Raw genomic sequence first — 26,789 nt, 5'->3', positions numbered from 1 at the left:
AGATCCATGTAGAATCGAGGGAGATAGAGATAGAGAAAGAGATAGAAACCATGGTTAGACCAAAGAGGGATCAGAGAAGAAGAGATCGAGTGAGATCGCGACTAGATTCAGAGGAAACCCGAGAGAAAGAGTGAGTGAGAGAGAGAGAGAGAGAGAGAGAGAGAGAGAGAGAGAGAGAGAGAGAGAGAGAGAGAGAGAGAGAGAGAGAGAGAGAGAGAGAGAGAGAGACCAAAGCCTACCTGCATAACGCCAGAGACGAGGAAAGATACAGCGTGGGTGTTTCGAACTATCGTGATAGTGGATGGTGGGGATGGACCACGGCGGATCGAGTTGTCGGCGCGAGATGCGAGATGGTCGGTAGAAAGGGAGAACAAGAGAGGGGAGAAGCGCGAAGAACGCGTGAGTGAGAGCGAGTGAGTGAGGGAGAAATGGAGTGGGGGAAGCGGCGCGGAGCAGTCCGACCGACCAACCGTCTACTACCGTTCAGTCATCCGTGCTCCGTCGTAGAAGTGACATTGCGGCCGGACGTTCGCTCGGTGTGGTTATTCGCGCGCGACGTCGAGGACGACAACGACGTCGATAACATCGTCGCGTCTTACAATCTACATGCGAGTAGGTAACGGAACGAGGCGAAACGAAACGCGACGAACCGCGATACTCGCGCGAACTTTCGGCCGCGGATTTAGACAGCTGGGTGAAGCGGTCGCGCGTACATTTCTCTTTTCCCTGCACATCCTCTCTTCTTCCGCGTTCCTTGTCGAGTAGACGTCGGATCGCAGCAACGAATCTTGGGCCGGCGGCGATTTCTACGAGGACGCGAACGGTAAGTAAACATTTATTTGTTATAACATGAAGGGACGAGCGAGTCTTGTTGCGTCGATCGGCCGGGTGCTATCACGTGATTTTTCCATTGCTAACTTCGTGAGGCGCGCGATACCGTTAGACAGTCTCTCTCCGTGGCCGTGACGCTGATTTTAACGACGATCGCGAAGGTTTCTCGCTATGCTTTATGATCCCAGCTACATGGAGAAAATCATAGTTATATCTCCGGGAAAGAAAGTGTTTATATGTGAGTTGTTACGTATGTATGTATTATGCGTTCATTTCGGAATGTGAAGGTCAGATGCTCGGGTTATCGCGTGGGAATCGATCCATATAAGGATTGTTTACGTCGCTCGCGCTCGTCTCGTATAGCGTCACGTGATGTTTCGGAATCACGGGACCGCGTCACGTGTGCGTCGATCGTCGTGCGAAAGATAAGGAATTTATTTCGTGTGGGTGGATACACACTATCCTGTATATACGTATGTATAATCTTTGCCTTAGCTTTTTTAAAGTTGATCTCTCACGATATGTGTACCCTTTCTTTCGCTTGTGCTCTAGCTTGTGTAAGCTTATATACTTTTAAAGAGATAATATTGTTCTGTTCATTTTTTATAACATATTCGAGTTAATATTTGGAATATTATAGTTGCTTGTGATTTTTTAAATAGAATGATAAATAATAAGATAAAATAGCGTTTTTTTAATGAAAATATTCGTCTTTCTTCTCTTATATCTTTTATTTATTTTTAATATTATTTTAAAAATATTATACTTTTTATCTTAATTTTATATTTTATCATAGATATATTTTAATCTTTTCGGAAAAGGCTTACAGCTTTTTGTAATAAGCGATATTGCAAATAATAGAAACAAAAAAAAAAAAAAAAAAAAAAAAAAACGAAAGTAGCAAGACAGGAATAAAGAACAGTTACAAATATTTCAGTGTCTAGTATATTTTATTACGCGCTATGTCAATATTAATATATTGTAAACAGCAATGTTATTCTTTATTACGAGCTATGGAAAGCAATGTACGAATAGCAAGAATAATGAATACGTAAATACGGAAAGAGAAAAAAAAAGGATTTTTAAAAAAATAATCAAAGCTTACAATTGTAATGTCGATATTTTCAATAATGTTGATATTTTCAATAATACCGATATTCTGACACATACATATTATTCTTATATTTCCAATTTTTCAAATATTGTTTTAAAAAAATTTTTTTTTTTCGGTCAACTTATTATTTTGCTACAGATTTTTTATTTCTCTCTGAATCTGTGAGAGCATACTATACAAAGGTTTAACAGCTTAAATCTCATATTTCCCGAGCACCGGCGTATCAACAATGTTCCAATTAAACGTTCGCTCATTGAAAAAAAATATCCGTTTCTCCTGAGGGAAAAGCGCAACCATCCCCGAGTTTCATGGAGTGATGTTAATTTGCAACGCGATGTTTACCGATCGGGGGATGCGCGATATACGCTGTACGGGAGAAAATAAATTTGCCCGCAAAATGCGGGCACACATGTCAATCTCTTTATTGCGGTCGCATGTGTATTTTTCGGTGTATTTATGCACGATCGAGAAAGTAATTTCGTTCGATTGTATTTGCCGAGGCTGAACGTTTCCGATTACGTCTGCACAGATCGCGATCCTTCCTTGCGATTGTCCACGTCCATGGACATCGCGCTAATAATACCGAATGTTTCATAAATCAATCACGCAGCAAAATAAATTTAAAGACGATTTCAAAGGACAAGTGCCTTGGATATATATTAAATATCTCATAATTAAACTGTAAATTGAAATTATGGAAAAAAGATTTATTCCATTTTTTAAATCGTATATTAAAATGTAATTCGAAAATTGAATTGGATTTAATTTAATTCAAGTCAAAAAATTAAAATTGGGTTTAAAATTGGTTTTTGATTTATAAATTTTTTTACGCGAAAATTCGTTCATGGAAAAACTTTTACATCTCGTATAGATAGAACATCTCGCGTAAATTCGGCTTTCTATCTTAACAAGGGAATCGAATCAGCCAGTTTTTGTTTACTCTCGGCTCTTGCATTTTTCGTTACTATAAACATTACACTCTCGTACGAACGTATCTCAGTCTTTGAGCCCTATCGCTTCCTGTTACAAGAACGGCCTTGGCATCGTTCGCTTTCAACAGCATTGTTTCACCTCGGTGTATCGCGATTTATTTTCATCAGATTTTATACCGAATCTAACAATAAGTTTTAATTCTTGATCAATTTCAAAATTATGCATTTTTCGAGATTCGGCGATGATTTGTTTCGATTAGATAACAATAATTAATCGAGACGATAGTGCGAATAATATTCTATTGGCAAGTATTTTCTGACTGTTTTAAAATATAAATGAGAATACAAGGGGCAGCATTCGTCTCGTACTATTCGATGATGTTGCATTTTTATAATCGCGATATTATTGATGTACGAAGTTACACACAGGGAACAATATCGTTTGTGATAGAATGGCTGTTTCACTTTACGATACGGAATTGTTTCGTGTAATATTGTATTGAGATGCATGTCAGCGATATCGCCTTGCCGTTTCGAGAACTAAAATCTGTAACGAGATATGCTAGGCAGCCTCTTCTCATACAACGAAGGCGGATTCATCTCGACGCTTTCCCGTTAACAAAGCACAACGAATACATATTCAATATAAAAAATAGATAGGTTTGTATTTGTCTCTCGATATTGCAGAAATTCTATAAAAAATACGTGTATATTCTTTGTTCAACACGATTGCGTATCTTCGTTACGGTTCATATAATCGATATACAATTTTTCGAATTATCCTATTTGCCGACATTATTTTTGACACGCGTCTATCGATTTTTCCTTCGTTTTTATTAACGTCATAGCAGCTCGTGTAACACGTGTTTATTACTATCACGCCGAGCATGAAGTATAAAATAATGGCTATCACAATTTTCATAAAAAGTAAAATAAATCCGGAGGGATATTAGTACTATTGAATTTTGAAATAATTTAAAAAAGTGAATTTTGAATATTTTATTTCTGCTAAAAATTTATCAGAATCATCGCGATAATTATTTGCCGTTATTTGTCCTTTTATATAATATGCGAGATAAATTGAATTATAACTTCCATGGATTGAATTTTCAGTACGATAGATCCAATCGAAATTAACAAAGTGAGAGAACAAAGTGATAAGAGCGCAGGATATACAAACATGTCGCTCATCCAAATAAATTCATATTTATAACTATAAACTGAGAAATCCAACGGGAGCTGTATCGCTCCCGTATTTCTCTAAAACCAATCGGTCACTTTTTGAATCACGTACGCTATTTGTTCATTATTTTCTATTACTTCGTATAACTGAATAAATTGATCTCTGTAATGTTCTACTATAATGAAATGTACATATGTGTATAATTAAGATATTAAACACAATCAAAAATTAATTAGACATAAATAATTTACTGTAAATTTGTGTAATGTCTGATTGTGAATAAAAATTGTAAAATAGAATTTTAAAAAAATGATAATATGTATATAATAATAAATTATATTAAATTAAAATAATATTTTATTCTTAGTTATAAATGATTTCTATGATTTAACCTTGGATTATTGTAAATAACATTTTTATGTGATTAAGGAATTAATAATATTTTACAAATCAATTTTTAGCTAAAAAAAATTGGCGAAAAATATACAATTAATGCATTAATTTAAAAAAATAATATTTTATTTAGGAGATAACCATTAATTTCTTTGTGTATCAACATTATTTGTTACTCAAAATTTGATCGAAATTAAATTTTCAAGCTTAAATATTTAACGAGTAAACTTCAAATTAAGATCTCGTTAAAATAAAGTCCTCATCCATTCGTCCTTATCGATTTTCTGATTGCTTCGTTGAAATAAAAGCACCGTGAGTCATTATCTTCCGAGACCGAGCCGGCAGTCAAGTCAGGTAGAATTTAAGTATCTTGCGGTATTTAAGATAGATTCTTGGAGATCATATTCTAGCGTAAAGGTGATTATTATATACCTGGCGAAAGATTCGATAGCTTCTTGTTCGTTTAGCCTCACTAAAGTCAAGAGATCGAATCCGTTTTTGTCGGAGATGATATTCTTTCTTTCCAACGGGATTTATACCTAACCGACTTGATTGATCCTCCGTTGTCTCCCCCGTCCAGTTTTTCTCGAATGGCAGTTTTGCCCTCTTTTATCTCAAAATTGAAAAGAGGGCCATTGCTGTCGTCTCGACTGGTCGGTTGCACCGGCTCGTCTATAAAGAGGATGAAATGACAAAGAGAAGCCCGACACAAAGTGCGAGAGGATTGTGAAAGAAGGGATGGTGTCAGGGACGAGGAAAGAGGAGGCAGAGAGGGGATAGTTGGATATAGAATGCGAGTTGGCTTAAATTTAATTCACTTCTCCAGCAACCCTTTTCTATTCTCTTTATCACGCGAGTGACTGCCATGGTGGAACGAAGGGGATAGAGGAAATGAGGTTGGTGGAAGACCAACTCGCGAATGCAATTTCCTCGGGGGCACGAGCTGGATATTCCTGCGGGTTACGCGGCCGACCGTCCGTTCAGATCGACTAATGTCGAGTCCTTTTTCCGGAAACTGACTCGCCCGGAAAGTCCTTTGAACGTGACGATAATGCGGACCTGTGAATATCTCATTTTACTACTGGAGATTTATCGCGAATGCGCTGATAATGCAGCAAATCTTAAATATGGAGTATAAATTTTGGTTTTATTCTCTATGATTTTCTCTGTCATCAAGTTTCCGGTAATCCTATGAAATAATTTATAATAGGAAAAGCTACGATAAACAGAGCGAAGCAAAAGAGACGAATCTTCGTTTCGATGCAAAGAAATTATATGATTTACATAATAAATAGTATATTTAATAATAAATTTTGTGACTATTATATACATATTTACATATAATACAAAAATTCGTTAACGGTCAAAGAATGAAATAAAATGTGTTGCACAACGAGACAGAAAATAACTTTATTTTATAAAAACGACGATACATTTTTTATAAACACGAAAAATGACGATACAGTATAATTGCAGAAAATAATCTCTATTTCGAATTTTGAATGACAGTTTTTAATTGTGTGTCGAAAAAAGATCTGGATTTATATTATTCGATTGAATCTACATTCATAAGTGGATAATCAAATGCAGGAATTATAACGAGTTACGTATAAGAATTTGGTACGAATTCATGATGGATTAATTCAATGATATGTCACATTAATAATTAACCTCATCAAGAATTACGTAATAACGATGCACTCATTTGCGACCGCGATATCGTTCTCGTCGACCTAACTTAAGATTGTTGAGAGCTGTTATGTAAAAAGTTACCTCTGATCTATAACGGAAAATCGGGTCACGTTATTTAAGGCGAATGCAATTTTGGTCATATATGAGGCAAAATTATTCCGCGAAGCAGTAATCGCTGTAAATCGATGTGGATTTGTCGGGCCAATCTCTTTTTTTCGCTCCACGAAAATGCTGACTGGGCCGAATATTCCTTAAACGTGACAATCATGCAAAATGCTCGATGATGTGACGCATCGTGAATGAACGGTGAATGAATATTACAAAACGCAGAGAGGTGCACACGATAATTATCTTTTTTGTATATATTTAGTTGTCGTGTAGAAAATTGTGTGTCCATCATATATATGTGTCAGATTTTTAAACTGTGGACTTTGTGCGTTGAAACTAATTTTCCCTCCATCAATCGTAAAAGTTTTTCTTTGACAGTTAGAATTAATATAAAAATTCATAAATCAAAAACTGACCAACTCAGGCTTTTGGCGGATACGGAGTATACTGTATAGTGTATCAGAACTTACTTCGAAATTAATTTACGCAATTATTGTCAGATACTTTTCGGATACTTTAGATACTAGTCTAATCTTCGATTATTTTAATTTCGTAGATCGCGTAAAGTATAAAAAAATTAGTCGATAAGTTTTATCGAAAACTTCTAACTAATTAATTTTTCTCAACATCGTTTGCAGCTCGAGACCGATTTTAAAGCAAGAAGATATCTCAGTCAGGACCTTGACGGTGCGCCCAAGAGACCGATGCGGCGCTCGATGACGTGATCGACCTCTCGGTCAGCTACGCGCCGTGACCTCTTTCGTGGCTGGCCATTCACTTGGTTCTTCGCGGCCGAAACGTCGTCGGATTCGAAGAGCAAAGAAAGCGCTAAAGGAATAAAATTGGAAACCTCATTTTTTTTTCGAAAGAATTGAGGGGCGAAGAAAAAAGTTGTTCGAAAAAAGATATGTCTCACGAAGTATCAACTCGTTAGTGTTCAAAATTCGAGAGGATGTGCGAAAGGACATCGAGATCATGAAGACATTTTTGCAACGACGAATCGTACACTTGATAAAAAGAAGGACGAGCGATTGAGATGCGCGGGAAAAGAGTCATTCGACCAAATGTCTTGCTGACATCCGAAGAAAAAGACACGAGAGAAGAAATTTTGAAGGCATGATAGACACGAGAAGAACGAAACGCTGACGAAAGGAAGAGTCGGAAGACGTTGGCGAAAAATTGTACGTCCTCGAAGCGCATGTTTTTTTTTTTTTTTTTGTTCCTTGAACACTCGAGAAGGAACGAGCGAAGAGACGATCGAGAAATACGAAGTATCTAGATGCACGTTCCAACTTGATGATACTGAAATACGGAGATGAAAATGTTTATCGGACAGATGGGACTATGAAAGTCATCGGACAAAAATCGAAACACGATTTTTGCGAGGGCTTATCAAACGGAAGAATCAGGAAGAGCAACTTGAGATCTGCTAGTTTGGATCAAGCGAATGATATGGAAACATGTTGCGAGAAAAGGCGATGATAAGTCTCCGCGGCTCACCTTGAAGCGGCCGCGCGTGAATTTCAACGCGCAGTCGACGCTGGACAAGGTCACGTTGGATGTCCGCGTGGCGTGGATATCCGATAATCGGGAAGATCGTCCGTGATCGTCACCGCAGTGACGGTGCGCGACGGCGGATATCTCTGCTCGTGGTCACGCTCGCGACGTTATCATCGTCTCGTCGTTTTCCTCATCCCCGCCGCGGCCACATGACTTGACGATCGCCCCCTTTACCTCCCGCTGCTGCTCCTGCCCGTTGATCGAAGGCGGCGGCGGCGGTGGCGGCGACGAAGAAGACGACGACGACGACGACGTGGACGATAACGCGACTAGAAGTCAACGGCTTGCAACGCAACGCGACGACGGCGGCGATTCTTAAAACGAGTGACACGCACTGCCGGCGATTCAGTCAGTCGCCGGCAGTCGGTCCGCAAGTGTGAGACGTACGCGAGTGTGTGTGTGTGTGTGTGTGTGTGTATGTGTACGCGCGCGCGTATGCGCGTGGTCGCGTCTTCCTGGATCGCGCGTGTATGCGGGGATTCCTTTACGGAGAGACTCAGCAGATACAAGAAAAATCGGCCGAGAGAAATCAAGAAGGAAAAAAGGAGAGAGGACGCACGTTAGTCTCCTGTTAGGGCTGTAAATTCTTGTCTACTTCCGTTCCGGGGTAACGGCGGTGGGTCGTAACGACCGTAGTGTTATTTGTGGTGGTGGCGCGTTGTTACCGTTGTGTCGCTGCTATCCTCGATAAGCCGTAGAAGCGGTGGCGACGGTGGCGGTGGTGTTGGCGGTGGATATATATATAGTGCTGGATGATAGCGGCGGCCCGCGGAGACGGCGAAACTGGAGCAGCCGGTGGCGATCGTCGGTGCAGCGGAGGTGCTATCATGTGCACGCGGCGGATTCTCGGACTGGCGGTCGTGGCTCTGTTGACTTTCGGCGGTCCGGTACGCGCGTATACCAATCAATGGGCCGCACACGTCGACGGAGGAGAAGAGGTGGCCAAGCGGGTCGCCGAGGACTACGACTTTCGTTATTTGGGCAAGGTCAGTGTCGCGAATCCAGTGTCCCGCTGATAGGACTCTGGATTCATCTTTTTTTTTTTCGGTAATTTTCGCAACCGTATGTTTCGAACGCACGTGTGTTGCGAAAAAAATCTTGTTTCGCATGCATGAAGCGAGCATGATCGCATGATTTGCTTGTCATTCCAACAACTGCTTCTGATAATCTCGAGTGATATCGTTTAATTAATCGACTGTGACGAAACGAAAAGATTATGAAATCAAATTATTGCCTAATAATTCATTATTATTAAAACGAGATGAATCGGTTCAAATACATTTCGACTTACGCAATGGTTCTTCTTTTTTTTAGATTGAATAAAAATTAATTTTGAATAAATTAATTTGTAAAGTGAATTAATACACTACAATTAAGGTACAATAATGTAATATTGTGAATATTATTTATCAATTGATTCGTTGAAAGTCAGAATGTTGCTAGACCATGGAATAAACAAGGATAATATCACCGAGAAGGTAAATTATACAATACACTCGAGATGAGGCAAGAGATTTAATGGCATGTTCTTCTGGCAACAATCAAATAAACGATCTACGCCATTTAGTTTCTGACTCGATTAATATACAACATTGACGTTAAAATCGAGATTTATTTACTTGACATTATCACTTGCAGTACATTTGAATGCAAATTCAAATTACAGAATTCAATTCTCCATAGAAGGTATAATAATTCGATATTGTGATGAGAGAAACGATTTTATACTTTAATTAAATTCTATTTCGATCATTCGTGAGAGTTGAAAAGTGTGAAGATGAGCTAAAAATTGATACTTTCTCATAAATTGGATATGCAAATTAATATTTGAAGAAGAAATGCTGTTGTACAGTGGAGCGGTTAAATATGCAATTAACGATCGACACGAAGACGTTTTTGCTAAATTATTTTTACACGATTTTTATATTATATTTTGATAATTTTATTTAGAAATCGAGAAATATATATAAATTTTTTCGTTTCTCCGTTTTGGTAACATGCAGCACTCAAAGAAAACTTTCGTACCGCACGATAACATTTGAAATCGAAATTGACAAAGAGTTGAATTCAATGCATTTTCAACCAATCTCGTATGAGATTTATCTGCGTGAGCGCTGAATTAAATAGTATAAACCTGATAAAACTCTAAATTGAAATTCTCATGGAACTCTCTATTATCTCATTCGGTTACGCTCACCAATACGGTTCTCATTCCAAATGAATGCGACAGGAAATGAGTCCTATCATTTTTGCGATGAACAGCTGAATCCATTAATTTCTATTTTTTTCTTGAGAAATATAGAAAGTTTTTAATGGCATTTGAATTTTTAAATCGAGAAAGCGCGATTGATTTCGAAATAGACATTGATATATATCGTTGTCATATTTTTCGTGTCTTTTGCAATTACAATGGAAACATGTCCTGTTGCTCACTCATGCTGTTTCGTCATATTTTTTTACCACAAATACGCTATCATATGTATTCACATAATGTATTATCTTGATTAGCTATATACTAATTTTCGGAAATTGTAATTTGTTTGGAAAATTATATATTATGTAGAGGAGAGATTCGCGATATTTTTACATTTTCATTACATCGTCGTAAAGCAGGCTCTCGTTTTATTACTCAATAAAAAGTCAGCATAAAATGCGCAAAAAACACGTGAATCGTTTGGTTCATTTTCTAATAATCTTTTTGAAAAATGTTTAAAAAATTAAAAAAAAATATGTGGTATGGATTTTTTATATTACATTCGGGTTTTTAGAATGTGTTTTTAGAATGAAATTACAATATTAGATCCGTAGGTTATAAAATTTTTGCTAGACTTGTACTCAAAAGAAAACATAATATTATTCAGAAATTTTCCGTAGACAATACAACGTTACAATCACGCTGTTTAATAGACAAGATAACAATCAAATCTCGGTTATAATTGTCTCTCCACGAGAGAAGCGCAGCTGATCGCATACACTGACGTAAACAGCGGTCACGTGTACCTCTGTCTCAGTGACCGTGAAGAAAGGCCGCGATGTAGATTCTGCTATCGAAGACGGAAATTATAATCTCCGTGACAATCTCCTTTCTGCCTAAATAGCTCCGCGATAGAGAATCGAACTCGCTATCTCTTCAGTTTCCACATCGGTTCTTCTTCAACCGAGTTCAATCGATGGACTTCAATTTGGAAAGTCGCGTACAACGCTTTGCCGAAATATCGTCGATGAAATATCGTGCCCGCGATAAGACAAACCAGTCGAGAATATCGAGATACAGAAAGTTTTCGTACGGAGAAGTTTTTTGATTTCTTTAATACACGCTTTAAATCATATTTATATAATTTTATTTTGATTTTTGTTAACCTCGACATTGAATTATTTTATCTTGAAGATGAAACCGGTTATCCTCTATAGCTTGGAGAAATAGAATAAACACAGTTCTTTCTGTAGTATTATATGCGAAAAGTATATTTTGAATTAACTATTTGAATCAGCAAATTATATATAGGACGAAAACGAAATTAATAGATTGTTGAGGATAAGATTAAAATAATACAATATATTGTATTATTAATATACGATATTATTTAAATGGGAATTTATTTTATATGCGTTAATTGAGCAACACTCCTCTTATCTTAATGTAATTAATTTATTGATACTTAAAAGTTTGGATTTTGCGAAATCACTTAATAATTATTTTTAATTGTTGCGTAATTTTTTTAAAAATTAGCATCGTTTCCGCAGATACTTTATGGATTCTACGTTTATTTGTTATAGCAGTTGTAGAACCACGACAAAGCTAGACTTGTTATTAATGCATATTGATATCGATGATTTTTAAGATGAATAATAACAGGACGTAGCGAATAAGGGGTGATAAGCGCACGCCGCCGATAAAAATGCGCTTCCGTTCATATCATAGCCTGCGGAAAATCCAGTATTTAAATGGCTTGTTCGCGGAATTGTTTTTTCTATTTCTTCTTTTTTTTTTTTCATTACGTTAATATATGTACGAGTGGATGGCGCGATGTTGCAGCAATGGACGAACTCATCGATGGACACTTCATCCCGCATAAATCATATTCAGTGTTTGTTACTTTGCTGTAACATAAAATCACGTTCGCGGTCGTAACGCGATAAACAGTTTTATAACGAGAGGGGAGTGGGAACTTCACGCGAATATGCAATATATTAATCGCATTAATCTCTTTTGCGGAATTTGGGGACGCACGGGTTTTTCGTATATGTCAGCTGTTCCGTTACGTTACGAGCCTCGAATGACCTCGAATGTTTGCCGATTTTATTTTACGAATGGTTAAAATCATTTACGAATTGACCGATGATCGCGAATGCGTTTATGAACGTCTCGATAATAGAAAGGATATACACACACATATTGGATATTCTGGTTTTGTATGTATATCGACCTTTCGTTGCGTGAACTTGGTAATTTTCCGCGAAAAAATTACACAGTTAACATTTGCTAAATGTTTTTCAAGATAAAAGCATGTATCTATAACATATGTCGCTGATTATGCGAGATATACATTAAGTATCCGTAAACACAGAATGATTGTGAAAGCATAATAATATTGAAAAACAAACGTTGGAAAACATATTACTTAATTGCGTATACTTTGTTTTACGTATAGATTATCATGTATATGATTAATCTTTATCTACTTTTTGTTTAATTAATCTATTAAATTGATTTTTTTTGTAAACATATACATGTATACTTTAATTTAGTATAATTACAATAATTATGTTGTAATTTTATTGATTTATAAAACATACTACGCATAACATAATTTATATCGAATTGATACTTGTAAGAAAATTTAACCTATATAGATAATATTATTTTAAGTACACATATTTTTTTTTTTTTAATGAAACTTGTTAAAATTTTTTATAATTGCAGTTTCTTATAAACAGCATAGTCAGTTCTTGAAAATATTGCAATATTCGTTATCGTCGAGTCAAATTTGCGTAAATGTATATTGCATTTATCATCAAATATATAACATACATATTACATATGCGGTTGACGGTTGTTAAAATCGATAATAAATTATCATTGGGAATACCGCGTTTCCATTTGAGCATAAAAAGTTATTAAAAAGATGATTATATACATGGGTAATACCCTAGGTATTTAATAATGCATGAACTTGGCATCTGATTTGGAAAAAAATTCTTATTTACGCTTTCTTCAATTTTCACTTCATTAATATTTCAACTATGCTAAATTAATAGTTCAACTATGCTATTTTAATTAATCTAAACTTTCAAAAATTTTTATGTAGCGAGTATTAACCGTCACGATGAATATCAAGAGTTTGATATAATTTAAATTATCTATTATCAATCGAAATTAATCATTTAAAATTTGACGTTTGATGTTTGCACAAGTGTGACTGATTTCTTGAGCGACCAAACCGGGCTTTCACAATCCAGCTTGACGATGTATAATATCACGGTTAAATCGAAATAGAAAATCGGCGGCAGATAAGGTTGGTGGAATGATAAGAGATAGGCTACGGGAATGAGTCGGTCGCGTAAGAGATTCGTTTCGATGATAAGAATAATTGAGCGACTATAGAAAGATTCGCCTTCGATTCGCCTCGCTTTTCAGATTTCTCCTGGATTTTTCTTCGTTTACTGTCGTATCGGGTCTCAAGGAACTCTCGCGAAATGAATCTGTTTTCCGAGCGGAGTCAGATAAATCAAAGTGACTTTTTTAAAATTACGAAATTACTTTTTTCTCGGCCATTTTTTTTTCTTTTTTTCTTTGAGGTTCGTGAAACTTTTAATCGGTTGGTTTTTGGGCGAGAGCTTATTTCGTCGGACTTTCGTTGAATTTTACTTAGCGACGGCAAGATTTTATTCTTCAAGCTTGCCAAACACCCGTTCATTAAAAAAAAAAAAAAAAAAAAAAAAAAAAAAAAAAAAAAAAAAAAAAAAAACCAGGGCATCGTCGTTCTTGGCACTTTGAGTACACGTGAAAGTATCCGAAACAATTACTCGGACCTTTCTGTCGACTTTCTTACTTTTCTTTTGTGTCTATTCGCACGGAAGCATTCCATTTTCATCCGGCTTTGTTGAAAATCCAATCAAAGCAGAATATATAACACGAAGCGAATTATATAGTACAAAGCGAAAGAAAATTAGTAATTATTTCTGATAAAAAGTAATTTTTTGAGCTAGTAAGCGATTCAGCTTAATTCAAGACTTCTTATTATTTGTGACATCTAATATATAAGCATAAAGCTTAATATCGATATAATTAGATATTGATATCGATATCTGACAGATAATATCTCGAACAGAAAAAACTCTTGTTATATTTCTCTAAGATTCTGTATATGTTTACAAAGCGTCGATTATATACATTTTTTAGTTAATCTATTATCGTCGGAAATTTTTTTTTCCGTTATTATAAGGTATAATTGAAAAAAGAAAAGTTTATTCACATCTCATTAAATTTAAATATTTTCATGTTACCCGGCGTAGCGATAACTTGTGAATGCTATTGAAAAAGTTTCGTATGGCATATATCATGGTTAGTTCAGACCCATTTTACACAATACCGCATTTAGTCTGATAGACGAGCTGTACTCATTCGGTTTTCGTATAAGCGTGATACGTGATACCCGAAATTCCGGCGGACAGTAACTGTCCGGGACTTTAAAACTAGTTAAAACTTGTCCGATCTGGACAAGAAAATACGAGCCGTTAAACAGATCCGCTCGTTGAAATCGCTGCCGCGTATCTATATCTGGCTATATACGTTCATTTTATCCGCGATAAATGTATTGTTACGCCGTCATTTAATTTATTGCTGTTATAATGGTCTAGAGTGTCGCGTGTCGCGCAGAATCGTCATCACGGCGGCTTTGTCACCTCGAATTTTAACTACAAACCGATATTGCTCACTTTAACGACGATACCGGTCGGCGTTTCTAAAATGTCCACATATGAGTGGAGTTTATTATCTTCGTACATTCAGGCCAAAGAAACCGCAGACAATGTAACATCTAGTAAAACCGGTTCTAACGAAAATCGCCCGTGGTTTCGTCTTTCGTCATCGTCGAGCGATCGTAATGAGAGGATTATGAGGTTTTTTTTTTGTAGCGATTTAGTGCAATTACTAAACTTGAAACAGATATTCTACAGCCTTCCACATGATGAGATTTTATTAAATATGTTTTGAAAGATTATTGTAAAATTATTCGGAAAAATTCGATATATCTGTATTTATATCAACTTCAAATGCTAAAGAGAAAGAGTAGAAAAAAATATAGAAATATACTATACTTTTTGAAATATGGATTACGATATTATTATCCTAAAGGAATCATATAAAAAAAAGAGAGAGGTATAGTGCTGCACACTTACGGTCATAACGGAAAAATGCATCTCCTATTAAATGAATGCTTCAGACGCATTTCGTTTTAGAATATTCTGCGAATCGGTGAAAATGCGCAAGTGCAAAAGAGCATCGAGTTTTCTCGTATTTGCAAGTCGCCTGCACCCTTGCCACTTGGAGAGTAAAGGGGTGACTATACTGCATTAAGTGAACGAACACTCAAGCGAAGATAAACGCGGCCTTTGTCTCTTACGAGTTCTCATGCTACCTCAAGATCAAACGATAGAATGAATGTGTAAAAAATCGTAATAGGTTTTTATCATTGTGCGATAAAAAGAAAAAGAGCACGCTTAAAACTTGTAGTTATGCATAAATTTCTAGTTCAACTCTAATCCTTGCACTAACATGTTCTAAAAAATATCATTTTTGCCTTTATTCTCATAATAAATTAATATCGAAGAAAAACAGAATTTAATTATTTTATTATTCATCTTAGTATAAGTTAATCAAGGAAAGAAGATTCGCATTGCAAATAAATTAATAACTCGAATTAATGATACACAGAATCTTGTTTCCGATTTTTTGTTTTCTATCAAGTTTAAATGACACTACATATATATTATAAAATATAAATTATATGACATCTTTATTTGACAACTGTTGCGTTCACCGCATTGGAATCAATAGAATGTATGTAGCTTCTTGCGTGGATTGATTCTGTTGGTTTTTCTTAACGAATGTTTGAACAATGATTAGAAAATAGACGAATCGACGAGATAGATAGACTCGATTCGTTGTTTTTCTCTTTGTATGATATCTTGATGACATATATGCTTAGAGACTCATTCCGTGACTAGATCTATCAAATTTTTCGTTATATATTGAACGCTTTGTTATATTTTTATTGATTAATTAGATATTATTTTAAATACTATACTAATCTCTTTTTCTTGAAACGCGTGCGAATAATTCAATTCTATAGAATTTTTACAAAATAGATATTGAAAGTAGATCAGCTCTCTAAATTTGTGACGTAATTAGCGATTGAAAAAAATATATGATGCTTTGCAGTACGCCGTAATAACGTTTGCAGTAATAACGTTTTTTTGCCGTAATTGAAATTGCTTGAAATAGGAAGGAAGCAAAATAGTTTCAGAGCACTCACGCAACATCATGTTACGAAACATCACGTACTTTTCATAAAACATGACACTCTATTATATACAATTCTAAATTTATCCAATTTACTTTTATGTTATATTTGAAGTATGAAGCGCGAGAATTTTATCTTATCACTGATTTCGCCCTATATATGTCTCATCAAACTGAAATTACTCAATTCGTCAGAAAAGAGTGTATCCGTGCGCTTTTAAAAATCGATTTTTCCCTTGACGCGAAATCATATTTTATTATCGCTTGACACTCTGGCTACAAGTAATTTTCTCTTTCATCGATCTCCCTTTTGTTTAATAACAAAATTTCGGCCAGCGACATGATTTAAGAGCAATAATTCTCGGCGCGTTAATTGGAATAATTTCGTAGCATTTTTCGACATTTCCGGTACCTTTAGGATATATAAAATAGAAAATGTTGCGTTTCATAATTTTTTTTTTATACGGACACCATGAATAAGTCAATAAACCAAGAGACTAGAAATTTTGTATGAGATTTGTACGCCTAATCTTACTTTACGCTGTGTATCGTGAGATGATCGTCAATTTCGCCGCCACCGGAAATGAAACTTTGTAACGATAAATTTTTGTTTCAGCGAACTGACTGATGCTGATTAGCATAACACGTTTAGCGTTCCATTAATCTATCGCGATTTTATCATCTTTGATTTTAACATTTTTGATTCTACATTTTTGATTTTTATAATTCATGAATTTTCATGAAATGTCTCGACGATTAAAATAGATAGCGAAAGTGAAACTTGTACAGTTACGTATAAATTAATTAAAAAAATTCTGCGCCATATAATTTTTCCGATTTTTAGTTTGTTGAAATTTGTTAAGTAAATGGGAGTGTCAGATCTTTTAAAAATATAAAAAGAAGGAAAAAGATAGAATTTTGTTATCGTTTATCGAAATGGAAGATTGATATAGTTAATGAACGTGTCGCTCGACGGTGTTCGATGCTTTTTTTCTCGAGTGTCTGCCGACGCCGAGATGTCAATGGCCACGGACCCCACCGAGATCGTCCACCCATCGTATCAGACATTGAGAAGCAACGAATCGTTAAAGCATGTCCGCCGGTAGAAACGGCGGGGTTCTAGCTCGTGGAAGATCTTTCAGTCTAGACATTACCGGAGAGAGAACAACGCGTGAGAAATTCAAGTTGTAGATAGAAAGGGATGGGATGATGGAAGAAAAGACGCGGAATGGACGAGAGGAAAGGGAAAAGAGAAAGAAAGACGCGAACGAGAGGGAAAGATAGTGGATTGACCAGTTGAATTTTTCTAACTTCTTCGAATTCTTTTGCTCCTTTCTCTTCTTCTTTTGCAACTCTTGATCTTTTTACGCGACTTTGAAGTTTGTCTTTATGGAAAGGCAAGAGTTTTCATTAGATTCAAAAATCGAGTCTTTCGTAACTGTAATGACAATAGAAAATGTCTTTTCTCTATGGATATTTTTTAGCTTCGCAAAAAAGCATTCAAGTTAGAAAAATATTTTTTTTCAAGATACAATCTTGTCCCGGCAAAAAAAGCACGCTAAATAAAATATATCCGGAAGCAAATGTATATAATTTTAAGATCAACGAAAGAAGTAGAAGAAAAATTTAAATTTTGTTAGGATATTGTAAAGTAAAAACAACGAGCAATATTTCTCACCATACGCATCATGAAGGATCTTCCGGAGATGACGAACTCCTCAAATTTGAGCACGTCGTTCATTCTCCATCGGCTTTTCTTTTCAAACAATGTCATCTCTCACCATTATTATATTCTCGCGCGGAATCTCGATCGGTCCGCCAATCGCACGCCCTTTATCGATCACCGTCGATGGAACGTGAAGCGGTCCTCAACACTAGGCACCGCGACACAATGGCCATCGCCTTTGGAAGTGCGAGTATTACCGCACTTAAAGGCTAGATGTATTTCCGACCGACATGTCGAAGTGCGCTGATCGTTGGATCGAGTGTATGTCAAACGTTAGAGCCGGGTGCGTCCAGATGTCAATTTAGAGCCTGCTTTAAATTGATTCTAATGGATGTAAGGTAGACTAAAGGATTTTTTATTATTTACCGCGATAAATTAAATTTTCTTCGATATAAATGATAGATGGGATTTATGAAAATGTTCGGGTCGCTAAGCATTCGTTTATAAGCAAGAATTATTTATAATGCAATGTGCGTTGTAAATATTTTAAATTTATTAAAATTATATGGACATATTTTTTATATAATTTTCATTATTATTTTAAATTGATTAAAAAGTCACCTCTTTAACTCTTTTAATATATTTTGGTACATTTTTTTATGTAAATATGTGCGCACATACATTTACAGAGAAACTAATATATAAAAAAAAAATTTATTTAATAGCTTTGCAAAAATCTTAAATGAAGTATTTAGGATCGTTAAAATAGATCGTTAATATCGAGTACGGATGTAAACTAAGATGTAAACGTAGATTATAGTTTAGACAAACTTTGCAAACTTTCGCAAAATTGTTATGTGTCGATTATATGTCTCGTTTCATATTATATATATTATAATGGTTGACATTGATACATCGCATCGGGGCAAAGTATCAATTGCGGTTAGCGTTGCGGATCAGCCTTGCACTTGCGAGCAATTTTGTAATTGAGAATCGTGCGGAGAACCACACGAGGATGTGCGTCACTTGAATCGCACTCGACGTACTTGCGGATGCAGATTTTACCGTGGTATATTATGTAGATTTCAAGATATATATCGAGATACTTTTCGATGTTTTGATTTCGATATTGACTGTCAGCGTCGTGGCATTAATTTTGCTATGAGTTACGAGCTCACGTAAATTGCATCCTTCGTATGCGAGTGCGGTGTTAGAGTTTTCCTCTTCATCCAATATCGTAAATATACATCTCGGCGTTAGCGTCATTCTTTGAAATGGATTCTAAGCGCGTCATCAATATTGCGTAGTGTGTTCCTGGTGGGGAAAATAACATTTAATAGAACTAGAAATCTTTGGTTTTTTTTACATTCTGCAAATGTTAATAATGCTGGTTAAATTTGTTTTGAATTAATGGAAAGACGTTAAGAGTTAGTTATAACATCTTTTTTAATTTTTTCGCGTTTATCTGTAGAAAATATTTTGTAATTATTAATGATCAAAAGAGTTTATACAACTAGAGATGTTTTCGTTGATATAGTTTGTTGTTTTTTACATAATTAGTTTTTTTTTTATCAAAAAATGTCATTGTCATCATTATTTTATCGAATGAGTTTGCAGCTATATTTCTGCTTGATTTTGCACTGTATTCAATTTCACATATTACACACTTACAATACTTATTGCACAATTTTATTATATTATCTTATTGCGTAAGAAATTATGATATTATAATATTTAATTAGAGAAACAGTGTCAACTGTATAATATTATTATCGAGTATAACTTTGTCTGTATGTACATACATATATGTATGTAGTATAGTGTAAACAGAGTGAACATTTTAATAAAATTATTTTTTCGAGCGATCTCGTTTTACGAGTATTATTCTTTTGATACGCTCGATATTATACCATTCGAAACTTTAGCAATCAATTATATTATTGTGGAACGATATGAATAATTAATACTTATTTCATTTTTTATTACAGCAGTACATTGATATGTGTACAAATACAAATCACGTTACGAATTATCCTTATCGCTGTGAATCTAGATAAAGAAGGCGAAAAAAAAAAAGAGATATCGAATCTTTTTTTTTTTTTTTTTTTTTTTTAATGGTGTGAATATTCTGAAGTTATTCAGCGCCTGTGATTCAGTCGTAAAACAAGATACGAGTTGCGTATTAAAATTTATGGTACAACGAACTCTTGTTCATTCGCGCCGTTTAATTTTCTTTCTCTCCGTAATGCGACATGCTCGACCTTTCATCAAAATTCAAAGTTCGCGAGTTCTTCCGAGAAAGCTGGTATGCGTTCAATTGTCTTGCCTTAATTGGGAGCCTTTTCAATTCTGCTCAATCTCTTTCTTAATGTCTCCCTGACGACAATTTTCGTGGAAAATAGGCGCGCTCAAGCCGGACCAGTCTGTCTCGCGTCTGCGAGAGGAATTGAGTAATCGGCCTCATTGATCCGGCTCTCCTCGGTGCAATGACTCTCTGTGGTTGCGGCATGCGCGCGCGCTGAATAGTACGCATATATTATATGTATATCTGTGTGCCGAGCACACGCACGGCACGATTCGCAAAAACTCGGGCCGAAATAAATTTTGTTAGAAACTACGGTAAGAAAGAGAGAGTGCCTCGTATAGACAAGTATAGAAGCGAAGCTTCTTTCTTTTTAGATATATGCATATAAACTTAAATATTTTTCATTTTTCAGAATTGAATTAGAAATAGCAACTATATTACTTTTTGCTACATGCTTTTAGATATGGATGCTGCGGAGTATAACAGAAATTTTTATATTCTTTAAATTATATTACTAACGATAAAAAGAAATTATTTCGTTTTTATAATACAGCTGGATTTTAGTTAGAAAGGATAAAAATAGAAAACAATGTGAAAGAGATAATAAAAGAAACTGCAATAAAAAAAAAAAGTATTACTGGACTTATGAGAAGGTGGAGATGGATAGAGACTATATGAAATTCATACAATAGCAAAGAGCTTATAAGAAATATTCATGAGGGATTTTGCTGTCACTTTGTGCTTGTTTTAAGATTATGTGCATAGACACAGTAGTGCACATACTCGTGCCTATATGTATGTGATCCGTTGCAAAATTATATTTACGTTAATTGTCTTTTTTATTATAGATTATTCCATTGATATATATTTTGAATGTTTATAATATGCAATTATAGTTCTCTGGAGAATATTATTTTGAATTTTGTTCTATATAGAATCATACATAATATGAAAAGAAATAATCTCAATCTTCCTTCGGTTAATATTTCACGGCCACAGTGAATGAATTTTACTGTATTAATGAATTATCCAGGAAAGAGACAGAGAAGAAGGGCGCCATTAATCATTTAAATTGCCGCTCCCTTTAATCCGCCCGCAGACGCTTGCCCGCGACAAAAATATAATCGGTCTGAGTTACGAGCATAATGCATTCCATCGCGAGTAATCGTTTGACCTTCCTCATATAATTCATTATGTCATATTTTACGCCTCATATACGTATATACCTTATACATAAGACAGTCTCCGATTACGTAGAATAATTTTACTTTTTTATCGAATTTCGAACAAGTCCCTTGCTCGTTTTATTCTTCGTATTTTATTATCGATCTAAAAAAAAAAAAAAATAATAATCATATGAGATAAACGATTCGATTCAATTGCGATGCATTCGAGCTGTAAAATGAGATATGGATTGCATCGACAAACACACACATGTGTTATTTATCTATCACTAATAAGGTTTTAAAACATTATTAATTACATTATCGATAGCCGTAATATCATTATACAAAAGCGTGAACAAATTATATCTAAAATGTGTAGAGATATAATTTCTGTATTACATTATTACATTATTTACAAATAATACATACAGAATACGTGAAATTATATATGTTTTTGCATTAATATTAAATGTGTTGAAATACTTTAATACGTGTGATTTTAAATATTAAAAAGTCAAGTATTATTTATTTATTATTATACGCTATTATTGAATTTTAAAAATTGATTATTAAGATACATATTTAACGAACTTTTGTTAAAAAATTAATTTTTAAATTCATCGAAGCTTTCGTACTTTTTTCAAAAGAATAATGGAGTAATTTCAAGACAGGCTTTAGAGGTTATTAAAGAATTTTAGAAATTTCATGCAATTTCTGCAACGAATAAATAATTTCCTCCTTACAATAATAGTACGTATTATAATCGTCGGATTAAGACATTTTCAAGTCACAAAGTGACGAGCGATTTTTTTCCCACGGGTTTAATGACTTGCTGATTTACATAATGCAGGCGGCCGGCCGCGCCAAATAATTCAGAAAGGTCGGAGATAAGCGCGTTTATCGACGAAACTGAAGGAGATTCATCTGGGATAGACGCCTTCAATTACTTGATGCGCGGCACTCTCAACGCGGCGAAATTTCACGGCGGTCTGAAAAGAGCCATCTTTTATCCTTCTCTCCAAGCTACATTGTGTTCCTCTACCATTCTCCATCGCACGGCACGATATCCCTCTTTCCTTTATCCTGTCCCTATACGGCGATTATGTCGAAAATATGCGGCTTAAGCTGCACGTAGGGCAAACCTCGTAATTACTGGATAACGAAAGTAATCGGAGAAGGAAATTTTTTTTATATTCCTCTTCATTCTTTTGAAAGATTAGAACTTTTTCTGGATTCTCTTTGAATTATATCCTTTTATAATATATTTTGTTCAAAGAGATCATATATATAGAATCATTTATTTTCCAAGTATGCGATATTTGATTCATAATTATTCTCTTATAATTCGCAAAAGTTTGATAAACAATATATTTATAAAAATTTTCAAATGCGAGATGAACAAGTTAATCTTGTAAAGTTATTATATAAGCGATCCTAAAATATTAACAATATACTAAAAAGTTGTGATAAATTATGAATTTTTGTAGTTTTCTAAAAAAAAAAAAAAAAAAAAAAAAATTAATCTTGATCAGAGAAAATAAAATTGAATTAAGATAAAATTTCATGTAACGTAGAAAAGCACGCTTACCATTCCCGTTCTAAATTTCTATTATTTTGTTCAATATATATATTAATGATGAAGGTCCGCATTTGAAATCTTTCGTGCTAGGATTGCGGTATATTTTTTATTTTTCTCCTCTTTGTGTATTTATTTCCGCGTTCCGCGCAGCATCGCCGCGACGGTGATGAGAATCCTCTTCTAATTATCAGTTTGCGAAATCCTCTCTTCGAATATTTCGTCGGGATAGACGACACCTGTTCGGAATAAATTTCGAGCGTACGCGTGAATGTATGGCCGTCGCGATTTTACTTGCGCGAGAGAGTCGAGCGTGTTTTCATCAATCGCGCAATGTTAGATTGTAATTATCGTGGCGTAGACTTTGACGGAGATATTTAAAAGCTGTTGCGATAATGGTACATATTATGTTTTATCGTCCATTTTCTTAAGATCACGTGAGTCGTAACACGTAAGATATTCCGAGCCGTTAACATTCTATGAAAAAATTGATACTATAATTAAAATAATTCTGTTTTTAATTTTTATATTCTTTTTTTATCATAACAAACAATGACGATGTTATAATGGCGATTAAAATGATACGTTAGAACTACGTTGGAAAACGTGAGCATACATATGTGCACGACGCGAATTACGTCGGATTACCTCTTCTCGAGGGGAAATAATTGCTCTTCGCGAGCCTTCTCTTGCCGGCAGATTAGAACGAATGATTAGCCTTTCCACGAGGCACCTGCTACAATCGATTATGCGTACCATAGAGTATTGTGGCACTGCTATTATCTTCGATCACGAGGATTTAAATTCATATTGATCTAAGCGCAATTGAAATTTATTTAAACACATCGGGCTAATGGTTAAAAGGGTATAATCTCGATTGACATAATTTATGATGTAGCTTAACGAATCCATAACAGAAAATTAAATGCTTATGAAATATCATTTGAATGTTTTTCCAATTAATTATATGAGAGCTATTTTAATTAATAGTTTCATATATGAAAATTTTTTAAGGACAAATCATAAATAATATCGAATGTTAAATAGGAACGTTAAACGCTTCTTATTAACAGACAAATCGTGAATCAATCTCGATTATCCTCCTTTCGCGTATATCACAGCGTTTGATATTGATGTTACAGATTATTTTGATTTTATGATATATTATTATTAGAACTTTCTCTTACTATGACTTTCAAGATGCCTTTTAAAAATCGTCATGTTCCTGTCTTTCTTATTTTACTTATCTCTAATTACCAATCGGCGCAGTAATGGTACGAGTGATTTTCTCTCAGCTATGATAATGAAACGTACTTTCTCAAATATACGAGGCGTCGTCGTTGAGACCTTACACCGTGCATACTCGTTGCAGCACTTGATGCAGCAGCAGTACCGGCGCGGTCGCGTAATTATCCGGGCTCAGGCCGTTCGCTCGCCACGGTTACGTGCATTCGAGAGACTCCGGTGCAACGGCAGACCCGCGGTAGAAATAACAGCACCACCGGTTTCTCCGTAACCGGCACGTAGTTACGTAGCTACGGGAACAAGTTCGGAGGACCGTTCCTCGTTAACGTTACGGTCATCGAAACGGAATGCTCACGAACGATTCACGGTCGGGTCAACGAACGAATGGGATTAAAGTGTCATCGCGAATAAATCTTTTTTTTTTCTTTTTCTTCAAAACTCACGCGGAAACGCATGCGAAACTGCGAGAAAATGACGCGGAAAGATGACATATCGCGTTACTCGCTTCGTATGTAATTCATGATTCTGCGATGAAGCTTTTGAGCTTCAGAAGTTACAAAGACGTACGAATATTTTATTCGATGCCACGATCGTGTCGCTAGTTTTGATAAAATACATCGACTTTTATACATTTAATCGTGTCAGAATTCTTTTTTGAAACGTATCAGAAATTCGAACTTAAAAAAAAAAAAAAAAAAGTTAAAATTCTCTCTATTATTTATATCGAAATTCTAAAAGTGGGACACTATCGCAGAGATGATATTTTGATATCGATATATTTTTTTGCTTCTTCTATATTCTATTTCCGAATTTGCAATGTACAATACTTTAATAAAAAAAATAAAAGATTCGAGAAGAGACATTCGCAGAGCGTTTTACTATTGCTTTCCCGTCGCGACTTCCGCGCGCTGAGCGTGCATAATCCAATGGGCACACTCGACACGATGTATTTATAAATGGTACACAAACCTAGAATGAGAGATAGAGTAGGTCGAAAGAGAGAAAGAGCGAAAGGGAAAGAGTGGGAGAAAAAAGCGAGAAGAGAAAGAGAGGATCGGAGGGATCAGAGCAGGCAAGCGACGACGACGGAATAATAGCGAAACCATGATGTAAGAATACACCAGGTGTAGCAAAGCGCATAATAGCGGCATGATAAAGGGATCTGTCGCAAATGCACGCGCGACACATTCTTCTCAAGCTTTGAAAAATGTTACGCTGCATTCGCACGACGAACGGTAACGTTGCAAAATTTATTTTACTTTCTTTATGTATACGTTTCCATTCCGGAAGTATTTAACGTTGCACATTTTTACGCTGTTATTATCGCTGTTATGAAAAAATATAAATGTATCGAAAAAAGTCTCTTTACGAAATTTAATTCGGATGAAAATCCGATATATATTGCCTGATTACTTCTCCGTATTGCTACGTGCCATGAGCGATTAGAACCGCGCTAGAACATAATAAAGTTCCTCTCTTTCAGGCAGAATTAAATTTCCAAAGTTTGTAGAGTGGAGTGTAGGTGAGGCAATACTGGACTTGACTTATGTTAAGCGACTTTCGGTGGTCGATTGACGTGCATTGGCGTAAATGTATAATCGAGATTAATTACATAATTGCTCCTGCGTAGCATTGCGAAATGCGTTTAAGATAAAGCGAGAAATAAGTTCGAATAAATATGACAAACGCTCTGAAAAACTGGTATTCTCGTAATAAATATTTAATGCATATATACTACTTTTGCCGATACATATTTATAGCAATAATATTATAGCAAATTAATAAGGAATTAACATGTTATAAAAATTCGTTAATTATTATAGTATAAGTGAATATGAAAACATGATTGATATAAAAAATGCTAAAGTATTTAATTTCGAGTAGCAAATATCTTTACTATAATCTTTCCTTCTAGAAACGTAATGTAGATTTAGTGGCCGATAATATTTCACGTTTGATGTAGCAAGAGGAACGTATAGAAATCCGTTAAAGTGTGGATGGTAGGGAAATCGTGGATAATTCATGTTAAAGCGACGTGAATTCTATCGTAACGAAGGGCCTCAATTTCATAATTATACCCTGCTTAGTTTTATCGTCGTACCGTTCCACTTTAATATCATAAACTGTTATGCCCGCCCTCGTTAATCTACTGGACGTCGCTATCTTTGCCTTCAATCTTCGCGACACGCCGTCGTTTGATACAATGTTCAAAAGATCAATTTCTGTTTGACGAATTATTAATACAGCTGATGAATAATAACAATGTTTACTAATGTTTACTAATAAATAGTAACAAATAAAAAGATTCGCGTTTATTTAATAAAAATTTCAGCGTCGCACAAAAAAAAAGAAACTTCCGCGTACGATGAATAAAACTGACAGTTTTTCCGGCTTTAATATACAAAAAAAATTCAATTTAAATCGCGATGTATATTATTAGCATTTTCGTCTCGTAACACATTTTTTCGCTGGTTTATGCAGTTGCGGAATTGTG

At 35.2% G+C, this 26,789-nt stretch overlaps 1 protein-coding gene across 2 annotated transcripts in view; it reads left to right on the top strand.

Moving 5' to 3' along the window:
* Positions 1-503: 503 nt before the first annotated feature.
* Positions 504-26,789, top strand: part of LOC138938911 (furin-like protease 1) — a 200,801-nt gene continuing 174,515 nt past the window's right edge. For both annotated transcript variants that reach the window (XM_070306315.1, XM_070306314.1), the window contains exons 1-2: positions 504-823; positions 6,892-8,799. In XM_070306315.1, coding sequence (XP_070162416.1) covers positions 8,566-8,799 — 234 coding nt within the window. In that variant the 5' untranslated portion in view covers positions 504-823; positions 6,892-8,565. The remainder of the gene's footprint in view (positions 824-6,891; positions 8,800-26,789) is intronic.

Source organism: Polyergus mexicanus, unplaced genomic scaffold (assembly GCF_030449975.1).
Source record: "Polyergus mexicanus isolate NDT 795.1 unplaced genomic scaffold, iyPolMexi1.0 SCAF_13, whole genome shotgun sequence".
NCBI lineage: Eukaryota > Metazoa > Arthropoda > Insecta > Hymenoptera > Formicidae > Polyergus > Polyergus mexicanus.
This window is presented reverse-complemented; position numbering and strand designations above follow the sequence as displayed.